This window comes from Planococcus citri, chromosome 5 (assembly GCF_950023065.1).
Source record: "Planococcus citri chromosome 5, ihPlaCitr1.1, whole genome shotgun sequence".
Classification (NCBI taxonomy): Eukaryota; Metazoa; Arthropoda; class Insecta; order Hemiptera; family Pseudococcidae; genus Planococcus; species Planococcus citri.
The window spans coordinates 68,653,306-68,680,679 of NC_088681.1; the positions used below are offsets into that span (position 1 = coordinate 68,653,306).

The window sequence follows — 27,374 nt, forward strand, 5'->3', positions numbered from 1 at the left end:
TCCTAGTATTTTTAAAAGTTAATTAGTAAAAATAATTTTCCTGATAATCAAACTTTTCCTGCGCTAGCAAAATGCTAGCCCCATGCTAGCAAATTTTACGCTAGCACGAATGGTGCCGGAATTTGAGACACTTTTTTTAAAAATGCTAGCAAATCAGTCGCGATTTAGTCGCATTTACGTAGTAGAATTGCAAGCAAAGTGCTAACAAAATGCTAGCTTTTCGCTAGCTTTATGCTAGCTATACCCTAGCTGTTTGTGCTCAATTCTGCTACGCTAATGCGACCTAATCACTACTGATTTGCTAGCATTTTTAAAAAAAGTGTCTCAAATTCCGGCACCATTCGTGCTAGCGTAAAATTTGCTAGCATTTGGTCAACTGGGTGATACCATGAATATAATTTGATATTTCGTTATGTATACAATGGAATGTTCCGTTCGGCATTCTCGTTCCCTCCTTGAAATAAATTTAGCCATGTGGATAAATAAAGACCAAAAAATGATAAAGTCCCGAAATAATTCACATTCCAAACGATTTCTGATGAGATCGTCAGGAATATCGTCCTGATCCATGGCAATATTACGTATAAGTTCCCATGATCCTAGATGAGCATGGCCTTCTATTAGGGAAGGGATGAGATTTCTAAAACATTCAATTTTTTGAAATTACATATATTATAAAAACAAATTTTTTAGGAAACTTAGTTTTGGACAAAATTATTCCGAGCTAAATTTCTTATCGAAAAAGTTCTATGCATTTTAAAAGTACGTAAGCCTTTCTCAAGTTTTAATTTCTTAGTGTATTAGGTACCTACGTTTTGAATTGAAAAAAAAATCCATAGAATCTTTTCGACGAGAAATTTAACGTAGAATAATATTCTATAAATAACCATTTTTCTCTTACAATGTATTTTTCACAAGATATGAATGCAAAAAATTTAATTTTCAGACGTCTCACCTACCTATAGAGTAACGCTCAGATCAGAGGGGACTTTTTTGCATCTTGATAAAGATGGCGTTTCTGAAAATCTTATCAAAATTCGATTTAATGGAAAATTCTGTTGGACTTTGTCGTTTCTCGACTTTTATTTACTGTGCTATTGACTTCAAAGGGAAAGGAGGGAAAGCCAAACGGAATATTCCGTTCTATTAGAGGTGAAAACTGATGATAAACCAAATTAATTACGGTATCAATGTACCTCGATTCCGAGAATAAAATTTCGCGCAAGAGACATTATAGGCTCAATCGGGTAATCGAGGTGTCTCATGCTTGGTGATTTTTCTATAAAGAAGTTCTCATCGCTTAAAGACGTTAAAGTGTTTCTAGATAACTGTTGTGGAAAAGTTGTGAAAAATGAGTTTAATAGTTGAAGTGAAACAAGGTAAACTCAGAGGTAAAAGGAATACCTCGGTGTTGAGTGGAAAGAGATTTTGTACTTTTTCTGGTATACCATATGGTAAACCACCTGTAGGCGATTTAAGATTTCGGGTATGTAATTTTTTTCGTCTAATTATCTATTTTATTTTATTTTTCAATTACCTACTTGACTTAATTTTGGTTGTTTTTTTTTCAATTTTTTTCGTGTAATTTTATTTCATTTTATAATTACTCGACCCAATTTTAGTTTTAGTTTTTTTCAATTATTTTCGTTTAATTTTTTTTTGTGAAGCCTCCCGAACTAGCTGAGAAATGGGAAGGTATATTGGACGCGACTTGCGAAAAAAATATCTGCATTCAAAGGAACGAATTTGTAGGGGGTGATATAAATGGATCGGAAGATTGCCTTTATCTCAATATAAATACACCTCAGGTATTTCTCGTAAAATTTTTCAACTTTTTCACTACTTATCTTAAATTTTTTATTTCTAGAGGTCATTTATTGAAGTGATTATTTTTTTCTTTCAAATTTTAAGGATCCCAGTATTATAAGAACCCCTAAAGCTGTCATGGTGTTCATTCATGGAGGTGGTTACCATTTTGGATCTGGTTCAGAGAGATGGTACTCTGCTGATTATTTAGTCGAGCAAGATGTCGTCGTGGTTACAGTGAATTACAGATTACATGCACTGGGTAATATTGTAATTTTACCAGTAATTTTTTTTATGGTTGTTTGATTAATTCGGGGTCAATTAATGCGTGTGAATGATTTTTTTCATTGTTTGAAAATATTCAAAAGATGGATAGAACATGCTTGATTCACTTAGTGGATTAGTTGAATAGTTATTTTAGATGTTGTTTCAGAAGATTGGGTATTTTTTCAAGATGATGGTGAAGTTGAAGATGATTTCAATTCAGTTTGAAAATACCTATTTAGCTCTTTAGAAGACCTCTGTGGGGGTTTCGAGCTTGGAGGTATTGCTTTGCTGAAATGATTTAAGCTGCGGATTTTTGAATTTCTTCAAACACATTTCTAGGAGAAAGTTTTTGGTGCATCATCGTTTTTCAATTTCAACAATGACGACGAAACATTCCTTCAATTTTGATCAGATGCGGTAATCTTTTTTGTTGGCTCGGATTTCAAGATTGCAGAGTGGAATCAGAAGTTGAAGTATGTTGGTATAACTCGAAAGCACTGAAGATAGGAATTTATTCTCGTTAGAGGAATTGTCAAATGTCTTCATGTTCTGTTGAAATCTGTACGTTCATTGATAAGTGCTGATAACGTTGGCAGATTTGTGTCGTTCGGACTCATAAACATGGCTTATTTTTTTTCTCATCGTGGATTTTTTTTTTGTTCATTTTTGGATATCTCCGACATTGGTTAAAATAGATTTTTGATGTTTTTTGAGGAAAGAGGTTTTGACATCAATTTTTTTAAACCTTTGATATGGTTGTCGAATTGGAACTTTTTTTCCGATAGAAAGTGGCATGATTTGTTCAGATTCTGAGTCGACTTTGAGAAAATTCATGTGTTTGGAGATTCGAGTTGAGAAATTTTTTGTTTCACGATTTCGTTGTTCTTCAATTTTTTCACATTGTTTTTTTTTCGATGTCTTTTATGGTGGATAAATTGGAAACAATTTAATCACATTTTTTTGTATCAAACTATCGAATTCTTCAACTTTGACTGAAAGTTTTTCAAAAGTATGAAAATTTCTCACACTTGCGTATTACTTGAGCATAGCTCTTTCGACCCGTTTCTTTAAAAAGAGGTTCAATCTTGAGATAAAAATTTGAATATTTATTTGTGTACTGAAATCGATCTCCCTTAAGGGTCATTCCACGTCAATTGGACCAAAAAGTGGTAGGGGGTTCGGCGATTTTTTTGAAATTTTTCCTGTGGAAAGACCTACCGAAGGGATGACCAATGGCGCAAATCGCAGCCCTCTAGCCCATTTTTAAAGACAGCCAGGGGGTGTCAAAGTTTTCTGTGAACCAAAAATATCATCCATTTCAGCAGTGGATTACTCGATAACCGCGATACCTACCAAAATGGAACACCTTCCCATAGTTAAGGGTTTTGAAAGGCTTTTTGGCGATATCATAAAAATCAGTGTTGCCACTTTTTTTTGTACAAAAAATTAGCTCAAAAAGTTTCGAAATGTAGTTTTCACATCGTTCCGACTCTCAAAAATTCTGAAAAAAATATATTATGGGCAACTTTTCATGCTGAACAACATATTAAAAAATTGGGATGGTAACATGTTGCAAAGTTGAGTTAAAAAAATTTAAAGTTTGTAAAAAAATGCGATTTTTCAATTTGAAACATGAAAAAAAGTTTTGATAAGTGAAGTTTACCCATTCTACCCCTATTTTTACGTATCTGTTGAAAAAGTTGAAAAACCCCTTTCGCTCGATGAAATGAACTCCTCAGAAAAAAATCAAAATTTGAAAAAATTCAATTTTCAATTTCAAACATCGAAAAAAGTTTAAATCTTATTTTGACCTCTTTCTGACGTATTTCATGAAAAAGTTGATAAAAATTACAATGCACAACAAAAAAATGAAAATTTGTCCATTTTTTGAATTTTTTCGAATTTTGATTTTTTTGTGAGGAGTTCATTTCATTGAGCGAAAGAGTTTTTTCAACCAACAGATACGTAAAAATAGGGCTCAAATGGGTAAACTTCACCCATCAAAACTTTTTTTCATGTTTTAAATAAAAAAATCGCATTTTTTTGCAAACTTTGAATTTTGCAACTCAACTTTGCAACATGTTACCATCCCAATTTTTTAATATGTTCTTCAACATAAAAAGTTGCCCATAATATATTTTTTTCAGAATTTTTGAGAGTCGGAACGATGTGAAAACTACATTTCGAAACTTTTTGAGCTAATTTTTTGTACGAAAAAAAGTGGTATCACTGATTTTTATGATATCGCCAAAAAGCCTTTCAAAACCCCTAACTATGGGAAGATGTTCCATTTTGGTAGGTATCGCGATTATCGAGTAATCCACTGCTGAAATGGATGATATTTTTGGTTCACAGAAAACTTTGACACCCCCTGGCTGTCTTTAAAAATGGGCTAGAGGGCTGCGATTTGCGCCATTGGTCATCCCTTCGGTAGGTCTTTCTACAGGAAAAATTTCAAAAAAATCGCCGAACCCCCTACCACTTCTTGGTCCAATTGAGGTGGAATGACCCTTAAGCAGATCTGAAACCTCTAGCAAAAGTCGATTTTTTCCAGAAATTTTAATTCGCTTCAGAAGGTGTTATTAATCAGCTTCGATGGCTCAAAATCTAATTTGGTCATAATTTCGACAAAAGGCAATAAGCGAATCAAGAATTTAAGCTGAAGGTTTGGAAAGTGTGCATTTTTTCACAAGCTGAAAATCTCAAACTTGTAAATTTTTTTCAAAACATCAGTCAGGAGGGTCTTCTACATTTCGAGGTCCCCCCCTTTTTCTCCCTCCTATCGATAGCTACCATTTCCGAGCCGATCTAGAACCACCAGAAAAAAGTTGAGAAAAATCTAAGGAATTAAATGACATTTATATTTTCTGGTAATTTTTCAAGAATTGCAATCCCTAAAATCATAATTTCACTGAATAACTCCCTCTCATCCCCCCACCCTCAAGTGAAAAGTGTGAAAAAAATAATTCCTCTACATGTCTAATCAGTACTTAATCACTAATATCAAATTGTATTTTTGAAATTTGGCCACTTTCTCATCATCCGAGGAGAGAGAAAGTCAAATCTAGGTACATTAAATAGGTAGCGTTTTTCATTATGAAAATGAGAGCTGAATTCGAATATTCAGAAAATTAAAATGTTTAAATAAACGTGTGTTAATTTCTTTAGGGCTAAAGTTCTATTTTTTTTATCACGCGAGAAGTGAGAGGGGTCAAAACAATTAACAGATAAAAATTGGCCAAATCCAAAGATCAGTGTGCGAACATATAAACTTTCTGAACTTGACTTGCGATTTCTTCCAACCCAATAATATTCTATGAAAAAATTGAGGAAAAACGAGATTGTGGAGCATGAAATTTTCCATCCACATGGAGAATTGGTTTTCTTCTGGAAACCTTTGCTTTTAATGTTCGTCGAGCGAAATTGAAAAGCTCAATTTCATTGACTGATGAACTTACATGCGAAAAAATCTACCTATGGAAACAATTCTAAATGGAAGGTGCAATTTTCGGCTCAGATGGACTCGAAATGCTATTTTATTAATAAAATTGTTTGAAAATTCAGAAAATTTAGTTTAGAAACTACTCGTCAGCTACTTTTCGAGAATCTCGACCTTCACAATTTTTCGATTACTGGCAGCTTCTAATTAGATTTTGAATTGGACAGGATTCCTAAATCTAGGCATACCAGAATGTCCTGGTAACGTTGGCCTGAAAGATCTAGTCTTGGCCTTGAAATGGATCAAAGAAAACATCACACAATTCGGAGGAGATGCTGATAACATAACCATCTTCGGTGAAAGTGCTGGAGCGTCTTCAGTTCAATTCCTCATGATATCTCCTCTTGCCAAAGGTAACGAAATTCCACAGATTTAGCATTCTTTAATGTTTACTGAACGAAAACTGTAAATAAGTAGGTATCTAGGTACCTACTCGTGCATCTGATTTGTTAACTCACATTTCATAATCAATTTCAGGATTGTTTGACAAAGCGATCCTACAAAGTGGTTTTGCATTGGTATCCTGTGTATTATCACACGACTACGAATCGATAGCTAAAGAACTCGGAAAAAGGCTCAACTTTCGCGGAGGAAGTGTTTACGAATTGCTGGATTTCCTGAAAAAGCAGGATGCCTCTAAATTGACTCTAGCCAGCAACTTGATGAGGCTGGAACACATTCAAGTCAGTAAATTTGGTACCCTTTATCCTCATCAGATACGAGAAAATTATTACAAAATTTTTAATCGATGGCCTTTCTATTTTTTTAGAAACATCCAGGTAGAGCAATGTCGGGGTTATTTGTTCCTTCGATTGAAACTGTCAAAGATGGCGCATTCCTGCCTGACACACCTGAAAATCTTTTAGAGAGTGCGGATCCAATACCGACCATTTATGGAGTCAACAACAAAGAGGGGATTTTGTTTTGCGAATGTTGGTTTATAACACGAATTTAAATCAATTGCTAATACTATGAATCAAGAATACGTTTTACTAATTTGTATTTTTCTCAAATTTTTCTACAGTGGCATCGCCAACTACGATGGCTAAATTAAGAAGCGATTTTTCCATAATTTTGAAAAACAATTTCCAAATCCCTTCTGCCTATTTACCCGATTTGAGTGAGAAAGTTCAGAAATATTATTTCGGTTATAAAAAAGTAGACTTCAGTGACGAATTATTCGACGTAAATACCTACATCTTTGATTTCTTATAGTTTCGAATTCTGAATTAGATAAACTCTTTGAATAATCACACCTACCTAATTTGATTTTCAGCTTTATACAGATTTATTTTCCTATCGACTTTACGACAGTATCGAAAAACTTTCGAAATCATCGAATCCTCCGTTCGTTTACGAGTTTTGTTACGATGGAAATTTAAACATTTATAAAAAAATGTTCGCCGGTGGTGTTTTTCCAAAAGCTAAAGGTATGAGAAATCAAGTGCCTGTATATCTATTTCATAAACTTATATAATTTTGTAAAATTAAAATATACCTATTAATATTGGATCCAATTATTATTTCCATAGGAGCCTGCCATGCTGACGAACTTCCTTACATTTTTTCAATGAAAGTACTCCCGAAAGCACTCCCCTTAATTGGCGATGATCTCAAAGTGATCCAGAATATGACCTCTTTTTGGGCAAATTTCGCCAAAACTGGGTAAATTTGAATTTTTATTTCAACTGCTCGACTGTTTCATCATTCGTAGGAATTTATTACCGAATATTTTTCATTTTACTACAGAGTTCCTGACGAAGATTTATGGAAACCTTCCACTTCCAGCGAACCTCGTTACTTAAGAATTGATCGAAAATTGACCCTAGTCGAAGGAAAAGTCTATGGGAAACGATTACAATACCTGAGAAACTTATTGGATCCGGTGATCGAGTCTTATAACTTGTTTTAATCTTTTTTAAAATTTTTTTTATTGCACATTATGAACTCATCAAAAAATAAACTTGTAAAAATACTATACTCTCGTGTTTATTCAGTACGATTGTACCTTATTATTAGTTCTCGAATCACTGCAAATCTGAATCTTTTGTTATACACGTATCTACACGTACTGTATGTTTATCAACACAAAGTACAGAGCGTGCCTATCACATCATTAGATACGTGTATGTGTACGTAGGTCATAGATTCACGTGAATCTCGTTCTCAGACCAGCAATAAATGTAATATTGAAGTTTAGCGTTGATAACGAAACCGACGAAGTATACCGACACGAATACCGGTTTACGCCATAATACGAGTACATGATGTGTCTCTCTCTTTATTCGTGTGACTAATTTTAATTTTATTCGTGTGTAGAGCTCGATATCTCTGCAAGTGGTTTGCGGTCGAATGTTGTGATTTTATCGGTTCCAAACGGTTATTTTTATACATATTTTTCTAAAAATGTCGCTAATTGTGGAAGTCAATCAAGGTAAATTGCAAGGGGCGGAGAATAAATCTAAATTGAGTGGGAATACCTACTATACGTTTGCTGGAATTCCTTACGCTAAGCCACCGATTGGAGAACTCAGGTTCAAGGTAAGTTAGTTCAGATTTTAATAGGCACCTAAGATCGAGTATTTTTTTTTTGTTTTACGAATTTTACGTATAGTTGATCGTCGGTGTTTGTTGACAAATTTTTGAATGATTTTTTTGTTTACGTTGAAAAAAGTGTGTAGGATGATTATTTAAATTCGAATTAGCAGAAGGAGGTGAATCAAGGAAGATGAAAAATATATTTCGAGGAAAAAAATGTGAAATTTCATCTTTTCTTTGTTTTTTTATACTGATATGAGCATATTTTTCAATCGAAGTCCAATTCTTTCTAATTGAGGATTGTTTGAAAGATCGACTTCCCAATCTGCTCATTCTCTCTCAGTTCAGTGATCTCATTTTTTTTTCTTTTCATGAATTATTTGATAAAGCCTAAAAAGAATAATTACTGAAATCGATCCAAAAGTGGGTACTTGGTTAAAAATTTGAACTTTTCGCAATCCTTACGTTGACAAAAACTCCACCCTCGAGTTTCAACTCTCTAAATCAAACCTAGATTACTTTATGAGAATACTGGAGTCTCCTTTTTCGCTCCTTTAAACACAATTTATTTTAATTTTGTTTTCAAGATGAAGTTGAAAAAAATCAATTTTTTCTAGAAAGTTGGTTCCTTTTTGAAGGAAGGGAAAAAAGGAACGTGTTCATCCCAAAACTCAATTTTCTACTCTATGACAAAATTACTTTGTTCTTCTCATGTGTCAAGTTTTTCCATCCCTTGCCCCCTCCTCTACTCCCACTAAAAGTAAAAATATTTCGGCTTCATAACATTTTCAAAATTGAAAAAATTTGGTTCTCTCATATAGATAGAAGAAAGGGAAGGGGTAAATATTTTTTAAATCACCAATTTCCCATCCATATGAGAGATTATACTCCGTCGTACTTATGAATATACGTATTTTGTCCTTCTTCTAACACTCCCATCTTTTGTTTTCTTCTCCTGCTCCTCCCATTAAGAAGCAAATAAAGGGGAAAAAATCAACAGAAAAGTTTGCTCGATTTCTGCGTTGTTCAAAAATACGTTTTAAAAAAATGTAATTTCACAATTATTTCTAAATCATATTATTTTCTTGAGAGATCGAGGTGGGAGAGGGGATTACAAATTTGAAAAGTTCGAAAAGCTTAAAAAGCTTAAAGTCTCTGCTGCATGAAAAATCTTTCTGTTATTTTCAAGCATATATTTTTTGCTTCTTCTCGTTCACTCTTCTTTGCTTTCCTTTTCATCAGAACGCCAAATAATGAAAATTTTTGTCTTCTTTTCTCCCTCCTCTCCCTCCCCCTCTTTCTCCTACCATTTTAAATCAAAAAGGCGGAAACAAGCCAACGAAAACCTTTTTCAAAATTAAAAATAGTAATTTGCAAATCCAAAATCGTGCTCTTTTTTTTAAGAGAGGGGTTATCCTTTTGGAAGACTCAAAAAACTCAAATTCCCACCAGTAAGAAAAATTACTTTGCCATTCTCGTGAATATATTTTCTCATCTTCATGTTCCTTCCTCACCCCCCCCCCCCCCAATGAAAATCAAAATATGTACTAAAAATAAATATTACCATTTTTATGTTGTTTACAAAATACCTTCTCTTAAATTAAGACAAAATTGACAATTTCAAAATTATGCTTATTTTTGTCAAAGGAGCAACAAGATGAGGGAGGGGGAGGTGAATAGTTCGAATAGCATAAATTCCTACCATCATCATCATTGAACTTTGACCTGGTGAGCTGTTCAGCCCGTCTGGGAAAATGTAGAAGAATTGCTCGCCGATGTATCATCAAGTCTTTTCTTCAGTCTTCCTCTACTCCTCCTGCCAGTTGGAGTGTATTCTTTGACTTTTCGAGGGGACCATTCATCGGGCATTATGCTATCAACATGTTTTCACCATTTCTTTCAGTAATCTTTCACTCGTCTAATGATTGGCTCGCTCCTAGCTCCTTCAGGATGTCTTCGTTCCTTTTCCTATCTCATATTACAAAAATGCTGCGTTTTGGGTTCATCTTGTCGATGGTCTTTTGGAGTTGTTTGTAGAACTCGTCACTTTCCTCCTCTTTGTCTTTCTCTGAAGCATATACGCCAATCACTGAAATATCTTGGTTCCCAAATTTCAGATTTATTTCGATTTGTCTTTCACTCCATATTCTATATGACTGGATGTTGTCTTTGAGTCTGTTCCGGGTATAAATCATAATCCCCGCTCTGGCACGTTCAGCTTTTCCTACTCCAGCATATACTCAGTTGAATTCTCCTCGTTCATCGGTGCCACTGCCCTTTTTCTTGGTTTCTGTGATAACAGCTATGTCGATGTTTCTCTGCATTGAGATATTGTATTCCAGCTCCTCTTCTTTTCCATTCATTGCTCGCACATTCCAGGTAGCGATCTTCAGCCTGTTTTGTTTCTTCTATAGCGTGGGCTTTTTTGCCTGCTGCCCAACAGGGTTCCCTGATTTTCCAGCCGGTTTCTTCTTATTTTTGTTTTCTTGAGAAATTGTTTTTTTTTTCGCTTCTATGGGTTACTAGTAGAGCTGAAAATGGTTACAATACCCGCTAACCGGTATCTGGTTCAAATACCGGCTAAACCCTCTAGTGGTTGTATCCAGTTGATTCGGATATAGATAGTAGTGTATAGCGAGTACAACCCGAATGTTTTCGCACTTGGTCTGCGCACGCACCCCAAAATTTGATAATGTGTAAGTGGGAGGAGTTACACTTCAACACCTGTCATTCGTATGTGTGATTGACATTTGACATGATTGATGACAATGATGATGTCATGCCGGTACACTGGCTACGCAGTCAATGTGCTACTAGTTATAACGCGAACCGGTGCAACATTTTTTCAATTTGCTACCCGCTACTAGCGAGTAGTGAGAATTTACGATACAGATACAATAGTTACCTGCTGTCAGCAAGTACCGTTTCCAGCTCTAGTTTCTAGCCCAAGGAAGTATAGCTTGATGAGGGGGCTGCCCTCTGCGCCGTCAAACCGACTTTCCCAAAGTTCGGTTATAGCACCGAAATGAAAAATTATCCAATCTATATTCTCCTGCGTCTATTTTAAATTTCTTCTTCTCCTCCCCACCCCCTCCCCAACTAAAATCCAAAAGGTTGGAAAGAAATCAGCTAAAAAAATTTTTCATGTTTCAAATGCTATTTTGAGGGGGGGGGGAATCACGATTCAAAAGTCTTTTTTTTTCAGAGGAAGCGAGAGAAAGAGAGCAAAAAGTTTGAAAAAGGCCCTTTCTACTCCACTAAAAATCGATAAATTTGAAAATAAATCAGCAAAAAAGTTGGCCTATTTTTACGTTGTTTTCAAAATATAGTTCCATATTAGGTATGCTCTTTCAAAGTTGAAAAAAAATCACAATTTCGAAATTTTCATCCCTTTTATAGTGAGTAGGAGAGGGGGTAATTTTGAAAAATTTTCGATGCTTAATTTTCCCTCATTTTTGGTGAGTTTGTTTTGGATTTTAGGATTCAAAATTAAATCAATAATATTTTTTTAAATTGTTCAAAGCAGACGAGTAAATTAAGTTGTCTCTCGAAAATTCGATTTTTACGGGCTTAAGTGGCCTATAATGAAGCATATTGAGGTGATCTTCTGAATAATCTACTGATATCGATTTTTCCACCTTTAAGTCCTCTGAACCATCCTTGAAATAGAGTTTAATTTTGGACGTTTTATTTTACTTTTTTTGGCACGTAAAAGCTGTTTAATACGGTCTTAGGTTGGATTCGTCGTAATTTTCCTACAAATTGTATTAAAATTTTTTTTTCATGGGCAACCAGTGATGATGAAATTGTGATAAATAGGAAACTAGAGAGGAACGCCTTGAGATTTAGGCTAAAAATATTCGTATCAACGTACTCGTACAAAGTTGCTATATGGCGTAGATTGGCTCGCATGATGAAATTTAAAACAAATTTCGAGTAATTTGAAACCTACGCAGATCAATCGATTTTTATTTCTAACGCAAAAAATGCTTATTCGTTTTTGCAATGAAATGAAAAAAGAAACTGTGGCGTTTAAAGTGACGAATTAATTTTTCCATCTCTTGAAATGGGGTTTTTAGAAATTCGTAAATAATGCAAGTCATTCTACGTGAATCATTAATCAAAGAACATATCCGGCCTTGAAAAATTAAATAATTTGCGAGGATGAATGTGATGGGGTGGGAAAGAGTTGGAAAAATGAAAATAAATTTTCAATGAGCTTTAAAAAAAAGGATGATTTTTTTTTTTTTAATTTGACTTAGTAAGGTAGCTTAAAATTTTTTGTTAAGAAGAAAACGAAAGTGTTGAAAGAAAGAAGGGAGAAAAAAAAAGGACAATCTTCTCAACTTTTCGACGAAATTTCTTCTCATTTACAAACAATTGAGTTGACAATGAAAATTGAACGTGTAATAAAATACGACGAAATTTATGGCTAGTTGATGATGATAACCCAGTTGACCAAGTGCTAGCGGATTGCTAGCATTTTACTGACGTTTTGGGAAAGTGCTAGCATTTTTCTAGCTTTTTGTAGCTAGCATTAAATCTTTCGCAAAAAGCTAGCAATTTGCTAGCACTTTTTTTCTGGCAAATTATGTTCTAGCAATTCTTCAGCAATTCTCTCGCTTTTTTCAGCTAGCATTTGTATCTCACTAATTGTGCTTGCTTAATGCTAGCGTTTTACTAACGGATAATTGCTTGCTTTACTACACTAGCAATACGCTTGCATTTATCTGCTTACATTTATCTAGCAATCTAATGCTAGCAAAATGCGAGCAGATCTCTAGTCTCTCTTGTCTAGCTTTTACTTTGCATTCTAGCAATAGAAAAACGCTAGCTGATTGCCCTCACTTTTCAGCTAGCTTTCTGTATGGAATTAGATTCTAGCAAAATGCGAGCAAGTATGTGGCATTTTTTTCCTAGCATGTTTTTCACTGGCATTTCCTTCATAGCCTACTCATGCAAGTACAGAAAAACTTCAGTGAATCTCTTTCACCCATTTTTCAGAAAAATACTTCCATATCTTCATTTTTTAAATGGAATTTTTAAATATTTTTAACAGATACCTAAATACGTAATTTTTCGTTTCTCAATGATTTTTTTATTTTCATTTTTAAAAAAATTTCAAATTTGTTAATGCTTTTCATTTTAACAGGTAGGTATTTTTCCTTTCCATTTTGGCTACTTTTCAACTTTGAACAATAATTTTGAAGATTATTTTCATTTTTAAAAAAATTTCAAATTTGTTAATGCTTTTCATTTTAACAGGTAGGTATTTTTCCTTTCCATTTTGGCTACTTTTCAACTTTGAACAATAATTTTGAAGAATATTCCATTATTGAAAAATCATTCTTGTAATTATTTCATTTTTTATAATGTATAATTTGTTCATTAAAAATGTTGTTCAAATGTTTTTGAAATTTCTTATTTTTAGTTTGTTTGATATTTCATTTTTAAATTTTAAATTTTGGCAATTTTTTAATTTAAAAAAAAAAAAAAAAAAACTTTATTTTTCAATAAAGAGACTTCTAACCCAAGCGCTAGCTTAATGCTAGCAAATTACTAGCGTTGTTCTCTCTCATGGTATACTTTGCTACTCTTAGATAAAGTATGTAGTCAATCTGAATATAAGCTCAAGGTAGTATTTTGTATGATAGTAAGAAGAGTGCTACCACTCTACTTACCCTGGCACACCTCACTAGCGCTATGCTAGCGGTGAGCTAGCGTAGGAGGTCAGTTGCCTATTTTTGGATATTGGAGAACTACCTTGACCTTGACCTGATTGAAAACACCTCCTAGTATTTTTAAAAGTTAATTAGTAAAAATAATTTTCCTGATAATCAAACTTTTCCTGCGCTAGCAAAATGCTAGCCTCATGCTAGCAAATTTTACGCTAGCACGAATGGTGCCGGAATTTGAGACACTTTTTTTAAAAATGCTAGCAAATCAGTCGCGATTTAGTCGCATTTACTTAGTAGAATTGCAAGCAAAGTGTTAACAAAATGCTAGCTTTTCGCTAGCTTTATGCTAGCTATACCCTAGCTGTTTGTGCTCAATTCTGCTACGCTAATGCGACCTAATCACTACTGATTTGCTAGCATTTTTAAAAAAAGTGTCTCAAATTCGGGCACCATTCGTGCTAGCGTGAAATTTGCTAGCATTTGGTCAACTGGGAATGAGACTATGTAAATAAAAAATTTATGAACTTTATCAGTCGCAAGTGCTCTTTGCTTTTCAACAAATTATTACACCACGTGAATATCATGTTAAAATTATCTCGCAGCCGGTGTAATTTATAAGTACGCAATTAATTTATCAAGCGTATAAATCACCAGCATCATTAAGGTTAACCGAATTTTAAACTTTTTATGACGTAAAAGAGACGACGCGACGCAACTAAGTGTAACTTTGGGATTGTTAAAGGTGCCTAGAAAAGTTGAACTTACAATAAGTCCAGGTATCTAGATAAATGTTCCCTCGAATTAAAATATTTTCTCATTTTGCAGCCTCCAGTTCCGAGTGAAAAATGGCAAGGTGTCTACGACGCTACTCACGAAAGGGATTCGTGTATCCAAAAAGATTATTTTCTATCAGGACAACACGTAGGAGCTGAAGATTGCTTATATCTGAATATCGATACTCCGGAGGTAACCTACCTGAATTTTTTATTCGCAAAAATTACAACCAGACGATAAATTTCATTTCTGTTGATTAGAAATCATATCGTAGTTGGTTGGTATATAGATCGTTGAACGCTCGAGGCTAGCGATAATTAAGTCGAGATATGGCCATTCAAATTGCCAAGTTCAAAGCTCAACGTAAATAGAGAGTGAAGATAAGAGAGCTTATCGTTCGTAAACTAATATTATTCTCGCGATTCGCTTTTGTTTAGGTTCCATCCGAGATTAAAGTTCCTAAGGCTGTGATGGTTTTTATTCACGGTGGCGGATTTTTCACCGGATCTGGTTCAGAAAAAATGTACGGAGGAGATTTCCTAATGAATCACGATGTCATTCTGGTTCGAATTAATTACAGATTGCACGTATTAGGTTGGTTGAATGAAGAGGAGGGACTTTATACTTAGTCCGGCATATGACAATAGGAGCAATTGCACCCCCCCCCCCCGGTCAATCTTACGGGACAACTTTTTTCTTAAAAGGGACATCCTAAGGAACATTTTAAAGCAAACTTGCCCAAAAAAAAGTTGGCCTTACTTACAAAATGGCGGCCATTTTTGACAGGTCAGCCGAAATCGTAGATTTTGCGTTTCAACGTAAGACTTGCACGGAATTTTTCAAACTTTACAAAGGACGATCGAAAGATCATGCAAAAATTTATCACCTCTCAAAATTTCAAGTGCTAAAGTGCGTTTTTTGATTTTTGGTGAATTTTTGAAAATCGAATCTAGGCCAAAAATGAGGGAAAAAATCAAAATTTTACCAAATTGACCGAGAAAGCTGAAATTTGGGATATTTTCGACACGCCAAATCGATTGGAAACGGTTTCAACCCGTTTTGAGCAGTTCTGGAGCCTCCAACAGATTTTTGAAACTCGAAATTCCCACAAAATTTTATCAAATTGCAGTTGTAAAGCTGAAATTTATTCTAAAAACTATTTCAATACGCTACGAAGTACTGCAGGTAAATTTCGAGTCGTTTTGGAGCCTCCAGCGACTTTTTGAAAATTCCTAAAGCCTCCAGCAGATTTTTGAAAGTTTAAATTTTCACAAAATTTCATCAAGTGGAGATGGAAACTGAAACTTACTCTACACTCCAATTTTAACACCCTCTGAAGACGACTTCAGGTGGGTTCAAGTCATTTTAGAGCCTCCAGTGACTTTTTTGAAAATTACTGGAACCTCCAGTAGGTTTTTGAAACTTGAAATTTCCCGAAAATTTCATTAAAATGAGCTGGAGACTCGAAATTCATTCTGCAAACTAATTTCAATACGCTACGAAGTTGACTGCTGGTGGATTTCAAGTCGTTTTGGAGCCTCCAACGACATTTTGAGAGGTTGTATGGCGTGTTTTTGGAAAATCAAAATTTTCTAAAAGTGGCTGGAAACTTCAAAACCATTTGAAACCACCATGTAGTCTGCGAAGTAAATTTCAGCTTGCCAACTCCATTAGATAAATTAATGTTGGGGAAATTTCAAGTTTCAATAACAGCTATACTGGAGGTTCCAGTAATTTTCAAAAAACTCACTGGAGGCTCTAAAATGACTTGAACCCACCTGAAGTCGTCTTCAGAGGGTGTTAATAATTGGTATGCATAATAAATTTCGGTGTTCCATCTCCATTTGATGAAATTTTGTGAAAATTTAAAGTTTCAAAAATCTGCTGGAGGCTTCAGGGATTTTCAAAAAGTCGCTGAAGGCTCCAGAACGACTTGAAATTCACCGGCAGTACTTCGTAGCGTATTGAAATTAGTTTTTAGAATAAATTTCAGCTTTACAACTGCAATTTGATGAAATTTTGTGGGAATTTCAATTTTCAAAAATATGCTGGAGGCTCCAGAACTGCTCAAAACGGTTTGAAACCATTTCCAATCGATTTGGCATGTCGAAAATAGGGTATATCCCAAATTTCAGTTTTCTTGGTCAATTTGGTAAAATTTTTATTTTTTCCCTCATTTTTGGCCTAAATTTGATTTTCAAAAATTCACCAAAAATCGAAAAACGCACTTTAGCACTTGAAATTTTGAGAGGTGATAAATTTTTGCATGATCTTTCGATCTACCTTTGTAAGGTTTGAAAAATTTCGTGCAAGTCCTATGTTGAAACGGAAAATCTGCGATTTCGGCTGACCTGTCAATAACAATGGCCGCCATTTTGTAAGTAAGGCCAACTTTTTTTTGGGCAGGTTTGCTTAAAAATTTTCCGTAGAATGTCCTCTTTAAGAAAAAAGTAGTCTCGGAGGATCGTTGGGGGGCGGTGCAATTACTCCTATTGTCATATGCCGGACTAACTGGGAAGTGGCGAATTTTACACTAATTTTTTTTTGCAGGATTTTTAAATCTTGGTCTGGAAGATTGCCCTGGAAATGCTGGTTTGAGAGATCAAGCCCTAGCTATCAAATGGGTGAAAGAAAATATCGATAAATTCGGAGGAGATCCGAATAATATTACTATTTTTGGCGAAAGCGCCGGAGCTTCTTCAGTCCACTTTCAAATCCTGTCACCCTTGACCAAAGGTATACCTTATTACCTATATTTCGTCTCATTTATGGTCTATTTCCAATCATAAATATAGGTAGGTAGTTTATTCGAATCTAGTAGATAAAAAGAGCACTATTATAAAAAAATTATCTCTGCGACCAGGAAATGACGACACTGAAAAAAAAAAACAATAAAAATTACTATTTCAGTACAGTAACCGGATCCAATCCAAAAATAATAGTGATTTTTACTCAGCCAAAAAATACATTTTACTATAGAATTAGGTAAAATTTATTACTCTCATAGTAAAATTTACTAATCTCATAGTAAAATTTACTAATCTCATAGTAAAAATCGCAATATTTTCGAATGGGATCCGGTTACTGTATGAAATAGTAAAAATTATCCATAATTTTTTTTTCCGTGGATAACAATAATTCCGCTTATTTACACGTACCAGTATTCGGCTTCCCTCGCCTATTTCGAAGCTATAATGCGACGATAATTCTATATCATTAACTTTGACATTCTCGTTCACGAATGAGAGAGAGAGAGAAGTGATCTTGCCCGTTAACTATGTGAACGAAAAAAAAAAATCGTCCGGCAGTCTTTTGAAAATAAACAACCGCCCGAGAAGCTCGTAAATGCGAACGTAAAAATAGCATCAAATTGCATTAAAGCCATCTTATATATCGTATATATATTTTATAGCCACCGAACTTAAGTAATTTTTAAACAAGATTAATGCATGTCCTTTATTAGACATTAAGGATATTTCTCTATTTAAAGCAGACAAAAAAGCGCAACGTACAATCTATATCGCACCGTATACGAGTATTGCCATGTATGGGCTAAAATTAATGGAAAATTAAGGCGAAAATTTTTATCAAGTTGCAATTTATTTTTACGAGCTTTTTTCTATTCCAACGAGAACGCGATGGTAACGTACAAATAATTCAAATTGAACAATTGGAGTGGTTTTTTAGAGTTTATATTTTTACCAAGTTATCTCTTTGAGGTCTGATTTGTTACGAATTGACCTTGGTATTTTTCCAGTCGAGGGATTTATTTGAAAGTATGACGATTTTTAAAATTTAATACACATGTTTGATTCATTTTTTTACTGAAAAATTATTTGAAATTGTCATCGAACTTTTCGAACTCTGGACTTTATATTTTATGTATTTGAAATTTTTACATTTTTTCAATTTCTTCTCTCTATGTTTCTTCCAAAAATCTAGGTTTATTCAACAAAGCCATCATTCAAAGTGGCTCCGGCTTGACCCCTTGGGCGTTGACTTTCAATTATAAAGAAATGGCATTTGAACTCGGTGAAAGACTCGGTTTCAAAGGTACCTGTTCCGAAGAACTATTACAATTTTTGAGAGCTCAACCTGCAAAAGACTTGACTAAACACGTTTTTGATATGACCGATGACTTGAAAACTGTAAGTGTTTGATTACCTAGGTATAATAAAATCGTAGTACCTACCTAGTTATAATAATTCATAATTTTATTGCAGAGATATCCTGGAAGATGTACCACGATTCCATTTTCGCCTTCAATCGAAGAAATCAAAGAAGGAGCATTTTTACCAGATTTACCCCAAAAGCTTCAAGAATCAGCTGAACCTCTTCCGTTAATTTATGGAGTAAATAATAAAGAAGGATTTCTTTTATTTGCTGGTGAGAAATTGTGACAAAAAATAGGAACTTTACCAAAAACCTTTTTATTTTATTTCATTTTATTTTTTTCAGCTCTGGCAAGCAATATAGCGGAATTAATTCGTGATGACTTCAGTTTAGTTTTGAAATATAATTTCAAAATCGATCCTGCCTTATTACCCGAAGTCAGCGCTAAAATCAAGAAGTATTATTTCGGTGATAAAGAAGTCGGTCTGGATACCGCGGATACTTTAGTCGATGTAATTTTCACGAACATGAACGTTTTTAATATTCTGTTCTAAAAATGACTTCTGTGTCAATAATTAACTACGATTTTGAAATTATTTTCAGTTATATTCGGATATATATTTTTACCTTTTGTACGAGCCAATCGAATTCGTCACCAAGTCATCCATCCCTCCGTATGTGTACAATTTTGCTTACAATGGTGGTCACAATTTCTTTAAGAAAGTTGTATTCCGTACTTTGAAACTGGAATGTAATGGTAAAGTATTTTTTCAAGTTCTAACTCGAGTGCTTTCTGAAAATTAAAATTAAGAGGATGGATTTTGATATGAAATGTGATGATTTTTTGGGGGCCCCTTAATTCGTATATCATTGATTTAAAAAAGAAATTGATGAGGTTAAAATGAATTTAGAAGGTAATAGACAGAAAAAGCGTAAGTAACGAGACTCTTACTCAATTTAGTGCTAGTAAAAATTGCTAAATTTTTTTTAAAAAACTTTCCACAGTGGTGAGCAGAAAATTATGAAAATCTTTACTGATGCCTTTGATTTTTGATTAGATAAACTAGAAAAGGATTTTGCAAGCGGATGTTCAATTTTTTTTTTTTGAAAATGTTTCACATTCTTGAAAAAATACAGAGCAAGAAATTATCTATTGAAAAATCTTGATCAAGAAGGTCAATGTTGTTGGAGCGAAAAAAATCGTAGGTTTTTGTAAAAATTCGAATTCTCACCAACTTTTTTGGAATTTTTTAACCAGTAAAAATTACATCTATTCGTAATTGGAATATTTCAACTTGCTAAAGCCACATCAGAGACACATTTCAATTGTATGTGGCAAACTTTGAACCCATTGGGTCAATTTGAAAAGTCTAGATGCTGTTTTAAAGGTCAAAAAACGTGAAAAATAACTCAAAAACTGACTTTTTCGATCCTGGGGAGGGATGAAATGGGGCTGGAAAGTAGTTAAGAACCTTCAGAAGGCTCATCAGTGACATCTTTCGATTGACACGTTGCAATTTTGAACCCCTGGGGCTTACAGTTCTCTTTCGAATGCCAGAAACCAAAAAATAACTCAAGAATCAACTTTTTTGATTCAGGAAAGAGGTCAAATAAGGTTAGAGGATTGAAATCTGCAAAAAGCATATTTGTGATACCTCCTTATTATAAATTGGGACTCCTTGGGTCAGAATGGGGAAGGAGTGATCAAAAATTGGAGTAAAATTCACCGTAAATGTAGAGAAGGTGACCTATAGGGTTTTAAATCCAATGGGTCAGGCCGTTGGAAAACTCAAATTTCATCTTTTTACGGAGGGCGTGCTCGAAACAATGCAAAGCACATTGGTACCTAATATTACTTAAAGAAGACAAAAAACACTTTTACCCTAAAAAGGACTACTTTGAGAATCCCTGGCTCAGCTCACTGCACTGCTAAGATCGTCAAAAAAATTTTGATTAAATTTTCACTCAAAAGTGAACTTTTCCACCAATTTTTTCACAATTTAATCCACCCAAACAGGCTTTGGAATTCTGCAAAATGATTTTGAAACAACTTTTCTCGTTGATTATCGTTCTCAGGGGTTCCAAAAATCTTCTTTCTCACAATTCCAATATTTTTATATCATTTTGGGACCTTTAAAGGCTACAGAAGCTGGGAGTGAAATGTGTTCTAAAGACTCCCAATTTTCATCAGTTTTTTTTTTCAAAATTTTAGAAGTAAAATAGCATACCTATTTATTTTGGTATTTTTTTTGCATGGCCTTATCCATAGATTGAAAGGGTCGGAAGGGTAGTAATTCCGTTTCATTTTCACCATATTTACAGTCTTTTTCGAAAACTGGAGGAACCGAAAATCCGTTGGAGGCTCCAGAACGATTCTAAATTGCCACCAATCGACTCAAAAGGTCAAAAATGGAGTATAAGTCAAATTTCAGCTTTCTAGGTCTTTTTGCTAAAATTTTGATAATTTCTAATTTTGGCCCTTTGAATTGTTAAATTCTCTCACCAAAAACGAAAAATGAATTTCAATAGGTACCTGAAATTTTAGTTGGTGATAATTATATTTTCTAGTCCTCTTTTGATTTCCCTTCGACCAGTTCAAAAATTTCTGTGCCAGTATAGATACATCCCTTGTTAGGGTGTCGAATCTACAAATTTTTCAGTTTTTTTTACATTTTCAATGTTTAATGACACTGTTGAGTAGGAGTAAGGGGTGTAGGAGACCCAAAAAGTTGATCAAAAAATTAGAAAATATTTGAACTCGTTGTCTTCAACTCAGTAAGTTGATGCCTTTTCAAAACTTTTAATGAGAAATTAAAGATTCTTGTATTCTCAGGAGTGTCAATAAGATTCCATTTTGAAATTTTTTTATTGAAGGGGGTAAAGAAATGCTTCCATTGATTCTTTTCATATTTTTAAAGCTTTCAACTTTCGTTTTTTTTTTTGTGGAAAGTTAAGCCTTGACCATGAAAAATCAATTTTGAGATCTTCAAATTTTAATATAAAAAATAACTTTCTCATGTTTTAATATTCTTCCTACTTTGAAAAAAAAAAAAAAAAAAAAACTTTTCCAACAAATTTGCTCTAGGTGTCGCTAGTTTTGAGTTAAGAGCCTTGTAATTTTGGCAAAAATGATGTGATTTTTCATCCTGTTGGTGTGGGGGGGGGATGTAATTGTTTTGGAATTTTTGTAAGCATATTAAACAACTTGTCCTCAAAAAACTATCGAAGAAGTCAAATTCAATCTTCATTAAGAGCGATCTTTTATTCTAAATGTACATTTAAATTTAATTTTAATAACGTGAATTTTATTCTCGAACAGGAGCTTCTCACGGAGACGAATTAGGCTACCTCTTCCTCGCCCGTGTGCTTCCGAACCTTCCACCATTAGAAGGCGATGATCTCACAGTCATTCAAAACCTCACCACATTATGGACTAATTTCGCTAAAACTGGGTAAGTTACTCGTGTGGATAAATGTACCACGAAAAAATACCATATACCCTGACACGTCATTGACTGGAAAACCTTATAGTACGTATATCGTAAATTGGAGAACACCCCAATTCAACAATCGTACAAAATGTATATGGTCGTATACGTATCGTCGTAGCATACTCGACAAAAACCGACGACTGAAATATGAAAGCTGTCGTCGCTCAAGAATATATATACCGCGTGTTAAGCACGCTTAAGATGTTATTTATTCGTCGCATTGGTCGATTACGCGTAACACGCGTTAACGAACCGTACTTCACACAAAAGAGAGCGAATTTTCCTAAAAGGGGTCCATTTTCTAAGTGGAAAGGAGTTTCGTATGGTATACGTACCGTGACGTTTAGAATTACGAAGAGTAGATATTGAATTGTGATGTAGGCTACCTACCTTATACACAATGGGTGTTTTTTTGCAGAGTGCCTACTGACGAGTTGACGTGGACGCCTTCAACTTCGAGTCAACCTCGTTACTTGGAAATTGACCGAACTCTTCAATTGACCGAGGGCAAATTGTACGGCGAACGGTTGCAATTTTTAAAAGATTTACTGGGTCCTATTTGCAAACCTTTTGATATATTTTAAACTCGTATGCGTATAATACTCGTACCTTTTTGCTTTATTATATAGTCCATAATCTCATTTATTTTTGTTACATTGGTGTTTTATACCGTGTTTTATTTTATGTAGAGAATAAAAACGAATGCATTTAAGTATCTAGATATGAGTAAATACTCGTTTTGCACGTCGTAAGTGTGTTAATTTTTTCGTCTACTTGTGACCATTGGGAGGATAAGAGGAAAAGATGGAGTTATTTTATCTCAATTGGATCGAAAAATGGCGCTATTTTTGTATTGTCAATTGCCAGAGACGTTTTCAAATTTTGGAGATTTTTTGTCAAAAAAAAAAGATGGGTACAATTTTTGTTTAAATGCTGCTTGTAGGATTCCCTTCCATATAGTCGGGGGGCCCACTTAAGGATAAATTGCACCCCCCACCCGTCGATCCACCGGGGCACCTTTTTTCTTAAAGGGGGAGTTCTAAGGAACATTTCTAGCCCTTGTACTCAAGAAAAAAAGTGGCCCTACTGACAAAATGGCGGCCATTTTGATTGACAGGTCAGCAGAAATCGCAGATTTTGCGTTCCAACATAAGACTTGCACAACATTTTTCAAACTGTACCAAAGTAGATCGAAAGATCAAGCAAAAATTCATCACTTGTGAAAATTTCAAGAGCTAAAGTGCGTTTTTAGATTTTTGGTGAATTTTTGAAAATCAAATTTAGGCCAAAAATGAGGGAAAAAATCAAAATTTTACCAAATTGACCAAAAAAGCTGAAATTTGGGATACACCCTATTTTCGAAAAGCCAAATCGATTGGAAACTGTTTCAAACCGTTTTGAGCAGTTCTGGAGCCTCCAGCAGATTTTTGAAACTCGAAATTCCCACAAAATTTTACCAAAATGTAGTTGAAAAGCTGAAAGGGTATTCCCGGTCAAGATAGGTGAAATGGCCCTGTTCTCAGATTTGGAAAATCATGATGGATTATTGTTGGGTACCTCCAATAAAAATTTTCGACCGGAATTTCCGCCCCCCAACCCACCCCCCTTGGTCAGTATAGCCAAAAAACGCGTTTTTTGCGCGAAAAATTCGGTATCCATGAGTGGTGGGGATAAAACTCTGGTACCACGCGGAATGTGTAGGGTAAGCCTGGGCCTTTCAACACGATTTTTTTCAAAATTTTTTATCGTAGTGGTGGGGGTAAAATTGACAAAAGAAAACTTTGAAGCGCAACAGCTCCGAACTGAAGGGTACTACACAAAAACTGTTTTCGCCAAAATGTGTCTTTTTACTAGTACTTTCTTCCTACTAATCCATGAAATTGAAATTTTGTCTGCAAAAGGCTCATATTTGCAAAAAACCCTGAAAAATACGCGTTTTCGCGTTTTTTTTTGCAAAATTATGTGAAATATGCGAAAAATGTATAGAACAAAACATGTTGAGCGTCGAATTTTACCCTAGAAAACGTGTTTAAAAGGTTGTCAAAACGCTCATCTACTGACCTACCCGCCCGCACACATCACATCTTTGCAGCAAAGTCATGAGATGAGGTATGGCACCTCACTGTGCACTATCTGATAAAATGATAATTGTCACGTTGGTCATGTCGCTACATAGTATGGGGCGAAAAATCGCTACTGCAAACGAGTCAAAAATTCCTACTTTTGCCAAAAGTATCAAAAAAGTCACATTTTTGTAAAAATTATTAAAAAATTCTAACTTCTGTCGAAATTATCAAAAAAGCACTGTTTTTGATCATAATTGTCGAAAATACATTTTCTTCTGAATGATGTTATGAAAATCCTAATATTTTTTGTAAAAATGAGCAAAAAAACCTGTTGTTGTCCAAAATTTCAAAAATTCCAATTTTTTGCCATAATTATCAAAAAATCTTGACTTGTAAAAATTGCCAAAAAAAGGACATGTTTTATGCCAAAATGTTCAAAAAATGTTATTGCCGGAATCATTGTAAAAAAAGTCTCATTTTCGCCAAAATTGTAAAAAAAATTATTAAAAAATCCCAACTTTTGTCAAAATTTCCAAAAAAGTCCCGTTTTTTGCCAAAATTGTTGAGAAGATACCTTTTTTTGGCGTTATCAAGAAAGTCCTAATATTTTTTGCAGAAATGACCAAAAATTTTGTTAGTAGCCACAATTTCAAAATTTCCGTCTTTTGCCAAAATGATCCTAAGAAGTCCGTGTTATGTTTTTTGCCAGAATTGTCTGCAAAGTTCTGCTCTTGCCTAAATTGTCAAAAAATCTCGTTTGCGTCAGAATCGTAAACATAAGTTCCTTTTTTGTCAAAATTATAAAAAAACTCCGAACTTTGTAAAAATTGCCGAAAGAAAACTCCTGCTTTTTGCCAAAATGTTCAAAAAATCTTGTTGCCTAAATTGGAAAGAATTCTTGATTTTCCAAAAATTATCTTTAAAAAATCCTGTTTTTTGCCAAATTATTGTCAAAATTTAATTTTTTCTTCGTCATTTCAAAATAAATAGATAAATTACATGCCTAGATATCGTAAAAAAAAACTTCTGCTTTTAGCCAACATTTTCAAAACTACTGCTTTTTGTCGAAATTGTCTGCAAGTTCCACTTTTTTGATGAAATATTTTGGGCAAAGGCCTTTTGCTGATAAATTATCCAAAAAATTCTATTTTATGCCAAAATGGTTTATAAAATCTCGTGTTAGCCAAAATAGATTGAAGGTACAGTTTTTGAAAAAATTATCAAAAAGTCCTAACGTTTATCAGAATTTGTCTCAAAAGTGCTGCTTTTTCCATTTTTAAAATCAATACTTCTAATTCTATTGGTATTTTTTCTCTCGATTTCTTTTTCTATTCATTTTCTCTAGTTCTCTTTAAAAATAGAAAAATTCTGACCCGAAAAAAATGTTTGATTATACTTGTAAATAAAATGGTTGGTGCCTATGTTTATCTCATCAATCTTTGGATAAGATACACAAAGTGTACTTTTTTTTATAGAATATGTAGTAGGTATGGGTAAAGGATCTTCAAAAATGCTAAAAAAAAATTAATTTTTCAAACAATTTGTCCCTCATGATGGGTCAAGTTTTTGAATTTTGGTAAGATTTGTTGAACATGTACATACATATATGTATGGTACCTATTGGATTTGAAAAAGGTTTTGTTGAAATTTTTAAAAATTGAAATTAAAATCGAAATATTTTGTATTTTTTGCAAAAATACTGATTTTGAGTTAGATTTCTGAACAATTTTTGGGTAATTTGCCTATTCTTGGTAAATTTTTGGAAGTTTGACTAGCAATATTTTCATTTTGAAGGATTTTTTTGACCAAGCATTGTGGAAACGTGTTTAAAATGAGAAGACTGTGAAAATTATAACTGAATCGCTCTGACCTCAATTTGAATATTTTTGGTATTTTTTTAATTCAGAGAGCTCATGATTACAATCTAAGCTAACTTCAGCAGATGAGCGTTTTGACAACCTTATGAACACGTTTTCTAGGGTGAAATTCGACGCTTAACATTTTTTGTCCTATACATTATTCGCATATTTCACATAATTTTGCAAAAAAAACGCGAAAAACGCGTATTTTTCAGGGTTTTTTGCAAATATGAGCCTTTTGCAGACAAAATTTCAATTTCATGGATTAGTAGGAAGAAAGTACTAGTAAAAAGACACATTTTGGCGAAAACAGTTTTTGTGTAGTACCCTTCAGTTCGGAGCTGTTGCGCTTCAAAGTTTTCTTTTGTCAATTTTACCCCCACCACTACGATAAAAAATTTTGAAAAAAATCGTGTTGAAAGGCCCAGGCTTTCCCTACACATTCCGCGTGGTACCAGAGTTTTATCCTCACCACTCATGGATACCGAATTTTTCGCGCAAAAAACGCGTTTTTTGGCTATACTGACCAAGGGGGGTGGGTTGGGGGGGCGGAAATTCCGGTCGAAAATTTTTATTGGAGGTACCCAACAATAATCCATCATGATTTTCCAAATCTGAGAACAGGGCCATTTCACCTATCTTAACCAGGAATACCCTTTATTCTGCAAACTAATTTCCATACGCTACGAAGTCAACTGCAGAGAGATTTCAAGTCGTTTTGGAGCCTCCATCAACTTTTTAAAAATTATTGGAGCCTCAATCAGATTTTTGAAATTTAAATTTTCACAAAAGTTCATCAAATGGAGATAGAAAGCTGAAATCTACCCTACACTCCAATTTTAACACCCTCTGAAGACGACTTCAGGTAGGTTCAAATCATTTTGGAGCCTCCATTGACTTTTTGAAAATTTCTGGAGCCTCCAGTAGATTTTTGAAACTTGAAAGTCCCACAAAATTTTACCAAAATGAAGTTGGAAAGCTGAAATTTATTCTGCAAACTAATTTCAATACGCTACGAAGTCAACTGCAGGGGGATTTGAAGTCGTTTTGGGGCCTCCATTGACTTTTTGAAAATTATTGGAGCCTCAATCAGATTTTTGAAATTAAAATTTCATCAAATGGAGATGGAAAGCTGAAATCTACTCTACAGTCCAATTTTAACACCCTCTGAAGACGACTTCACTGACTTCAGGTAGGTTCAAATCATTTTGGAGCCTGAATCGACTTCTTGAAAATTGCTGGAGCCACCAGTAGATTTTTGAAACATGAAATTCCCGCAACAT

General features: G+C 34.2%; 3 protein-coding genes across 3 annotated transcripts in view; 2 read left to right on the forward strand and 1 right to left on the reverse strand.

Moving 5' to 3' along the window:
* Positions 1-27,374, reverse strand: part of kek2 (kekkon 2) — a 597,210-nt gene that overhangs the window by 370,681 nt on the left and 199,155 nt on the right. The window lies entirely within an intron of this gene.
* Positions 1,195-7,548, forward strand: LOC135849346 (esterase FE4-like). The gene is made up of 10 exons (XM_065369734.1): positions 1,195-1,486; positions 1,668-1,808; positions 1,912-2,068; positions 5,740-5,925; positions 6,050-6,255; positions 6,342-6,504; positions 6,597-6,757; positions 6,849-7,002; positions 7,105-7,237; positions 7,322-7,548. The coding sequence occupies exons 1-10, from the start codon at positions 1,352-1,354 to the stop codon at positions 7,482-7,484; spliced, it is 1,599 nt and encodes a 532-aa protein (XP_065225806.1). The 5' UTR covers positions 1,195-1,351; the 3' UTR covers positions 7,485-7,548.
* LOC135849344 (esterase FE4-like) lies at positions 7,745-22,914 on the forward strand. The gene is made up of 10 exons (XM_065369732.1): positions 7,745-8,113; positions 14,614-14,754; positions 15,000-15,156; positions 17,113-17,298; positions 18,505-18,710; positions 18,786-18,948; positions 19,021-19,187; positions 19,279-19,432; positions 21,995-22,127; positions 22,585-22,914. The coding sequence occupies exons 1-10, from the start codon at positions 7,979-7,981 to the stop codon at positions 22,748-22,750; spliced, it is 1,608 nt and encodes a 535-aa protein (XP_065225804.1). The 5' UTR covers positions 7,745-7,978; the 3' UTR covers positions 22,751-22,914.

What these genes read in the sequence shown, in the direction of transcription:
- LOC135849346 (XM_065369734.1), top strand. Translation starts at nt 1,352, where the DNA reads ATGAGTTTAATAGTTGAAGTGAAACAAGGTAAACTCAGAGGTAAAAGG. An exon ending in TCAATATAAATACACCTCAG is followed by an intron (nt 1,809 to 1,911) that starts GTATTTCTCGTA and finishes TCAAATTTTAAG; the next exon opens with GATCCCAGTATTATAAGAAC. An exon ending in GATATCTCCTCTTGCCAAAG is followed by an intron (nt 5,926 to 6,049) that starts GTAACGAAATTC and finishes AATCAATTTCAG; the next exon opens with GATTGTTTGACAAAGCGATC.
- LOC135849344 (XM_065369732.1), top strand. Translation starts at nt 7,979, where the DNA reads ATGTCGCTAATTGTGGAAGTCAATCAAGGTAAATTGCAAGGGGCGGAG. An exon ending in TGAATATCGATACTCCGGAG is followed by an intron (nt 14,755 to 14,999) that starts GTAACCTACCTG and finishes GCTTTTGTTTAG; the next exon opens with GTTCCATCCGAGATTAAAGT. An exon ending in CCTGTCACCCTTGACCAAAG is followed by an intron (nt 17,299 to 18,504) that starts GTATACCTTATT and finishes CCAAAAATCTAG; the next exon opens with GTTTATTCAACAAAGCCATC.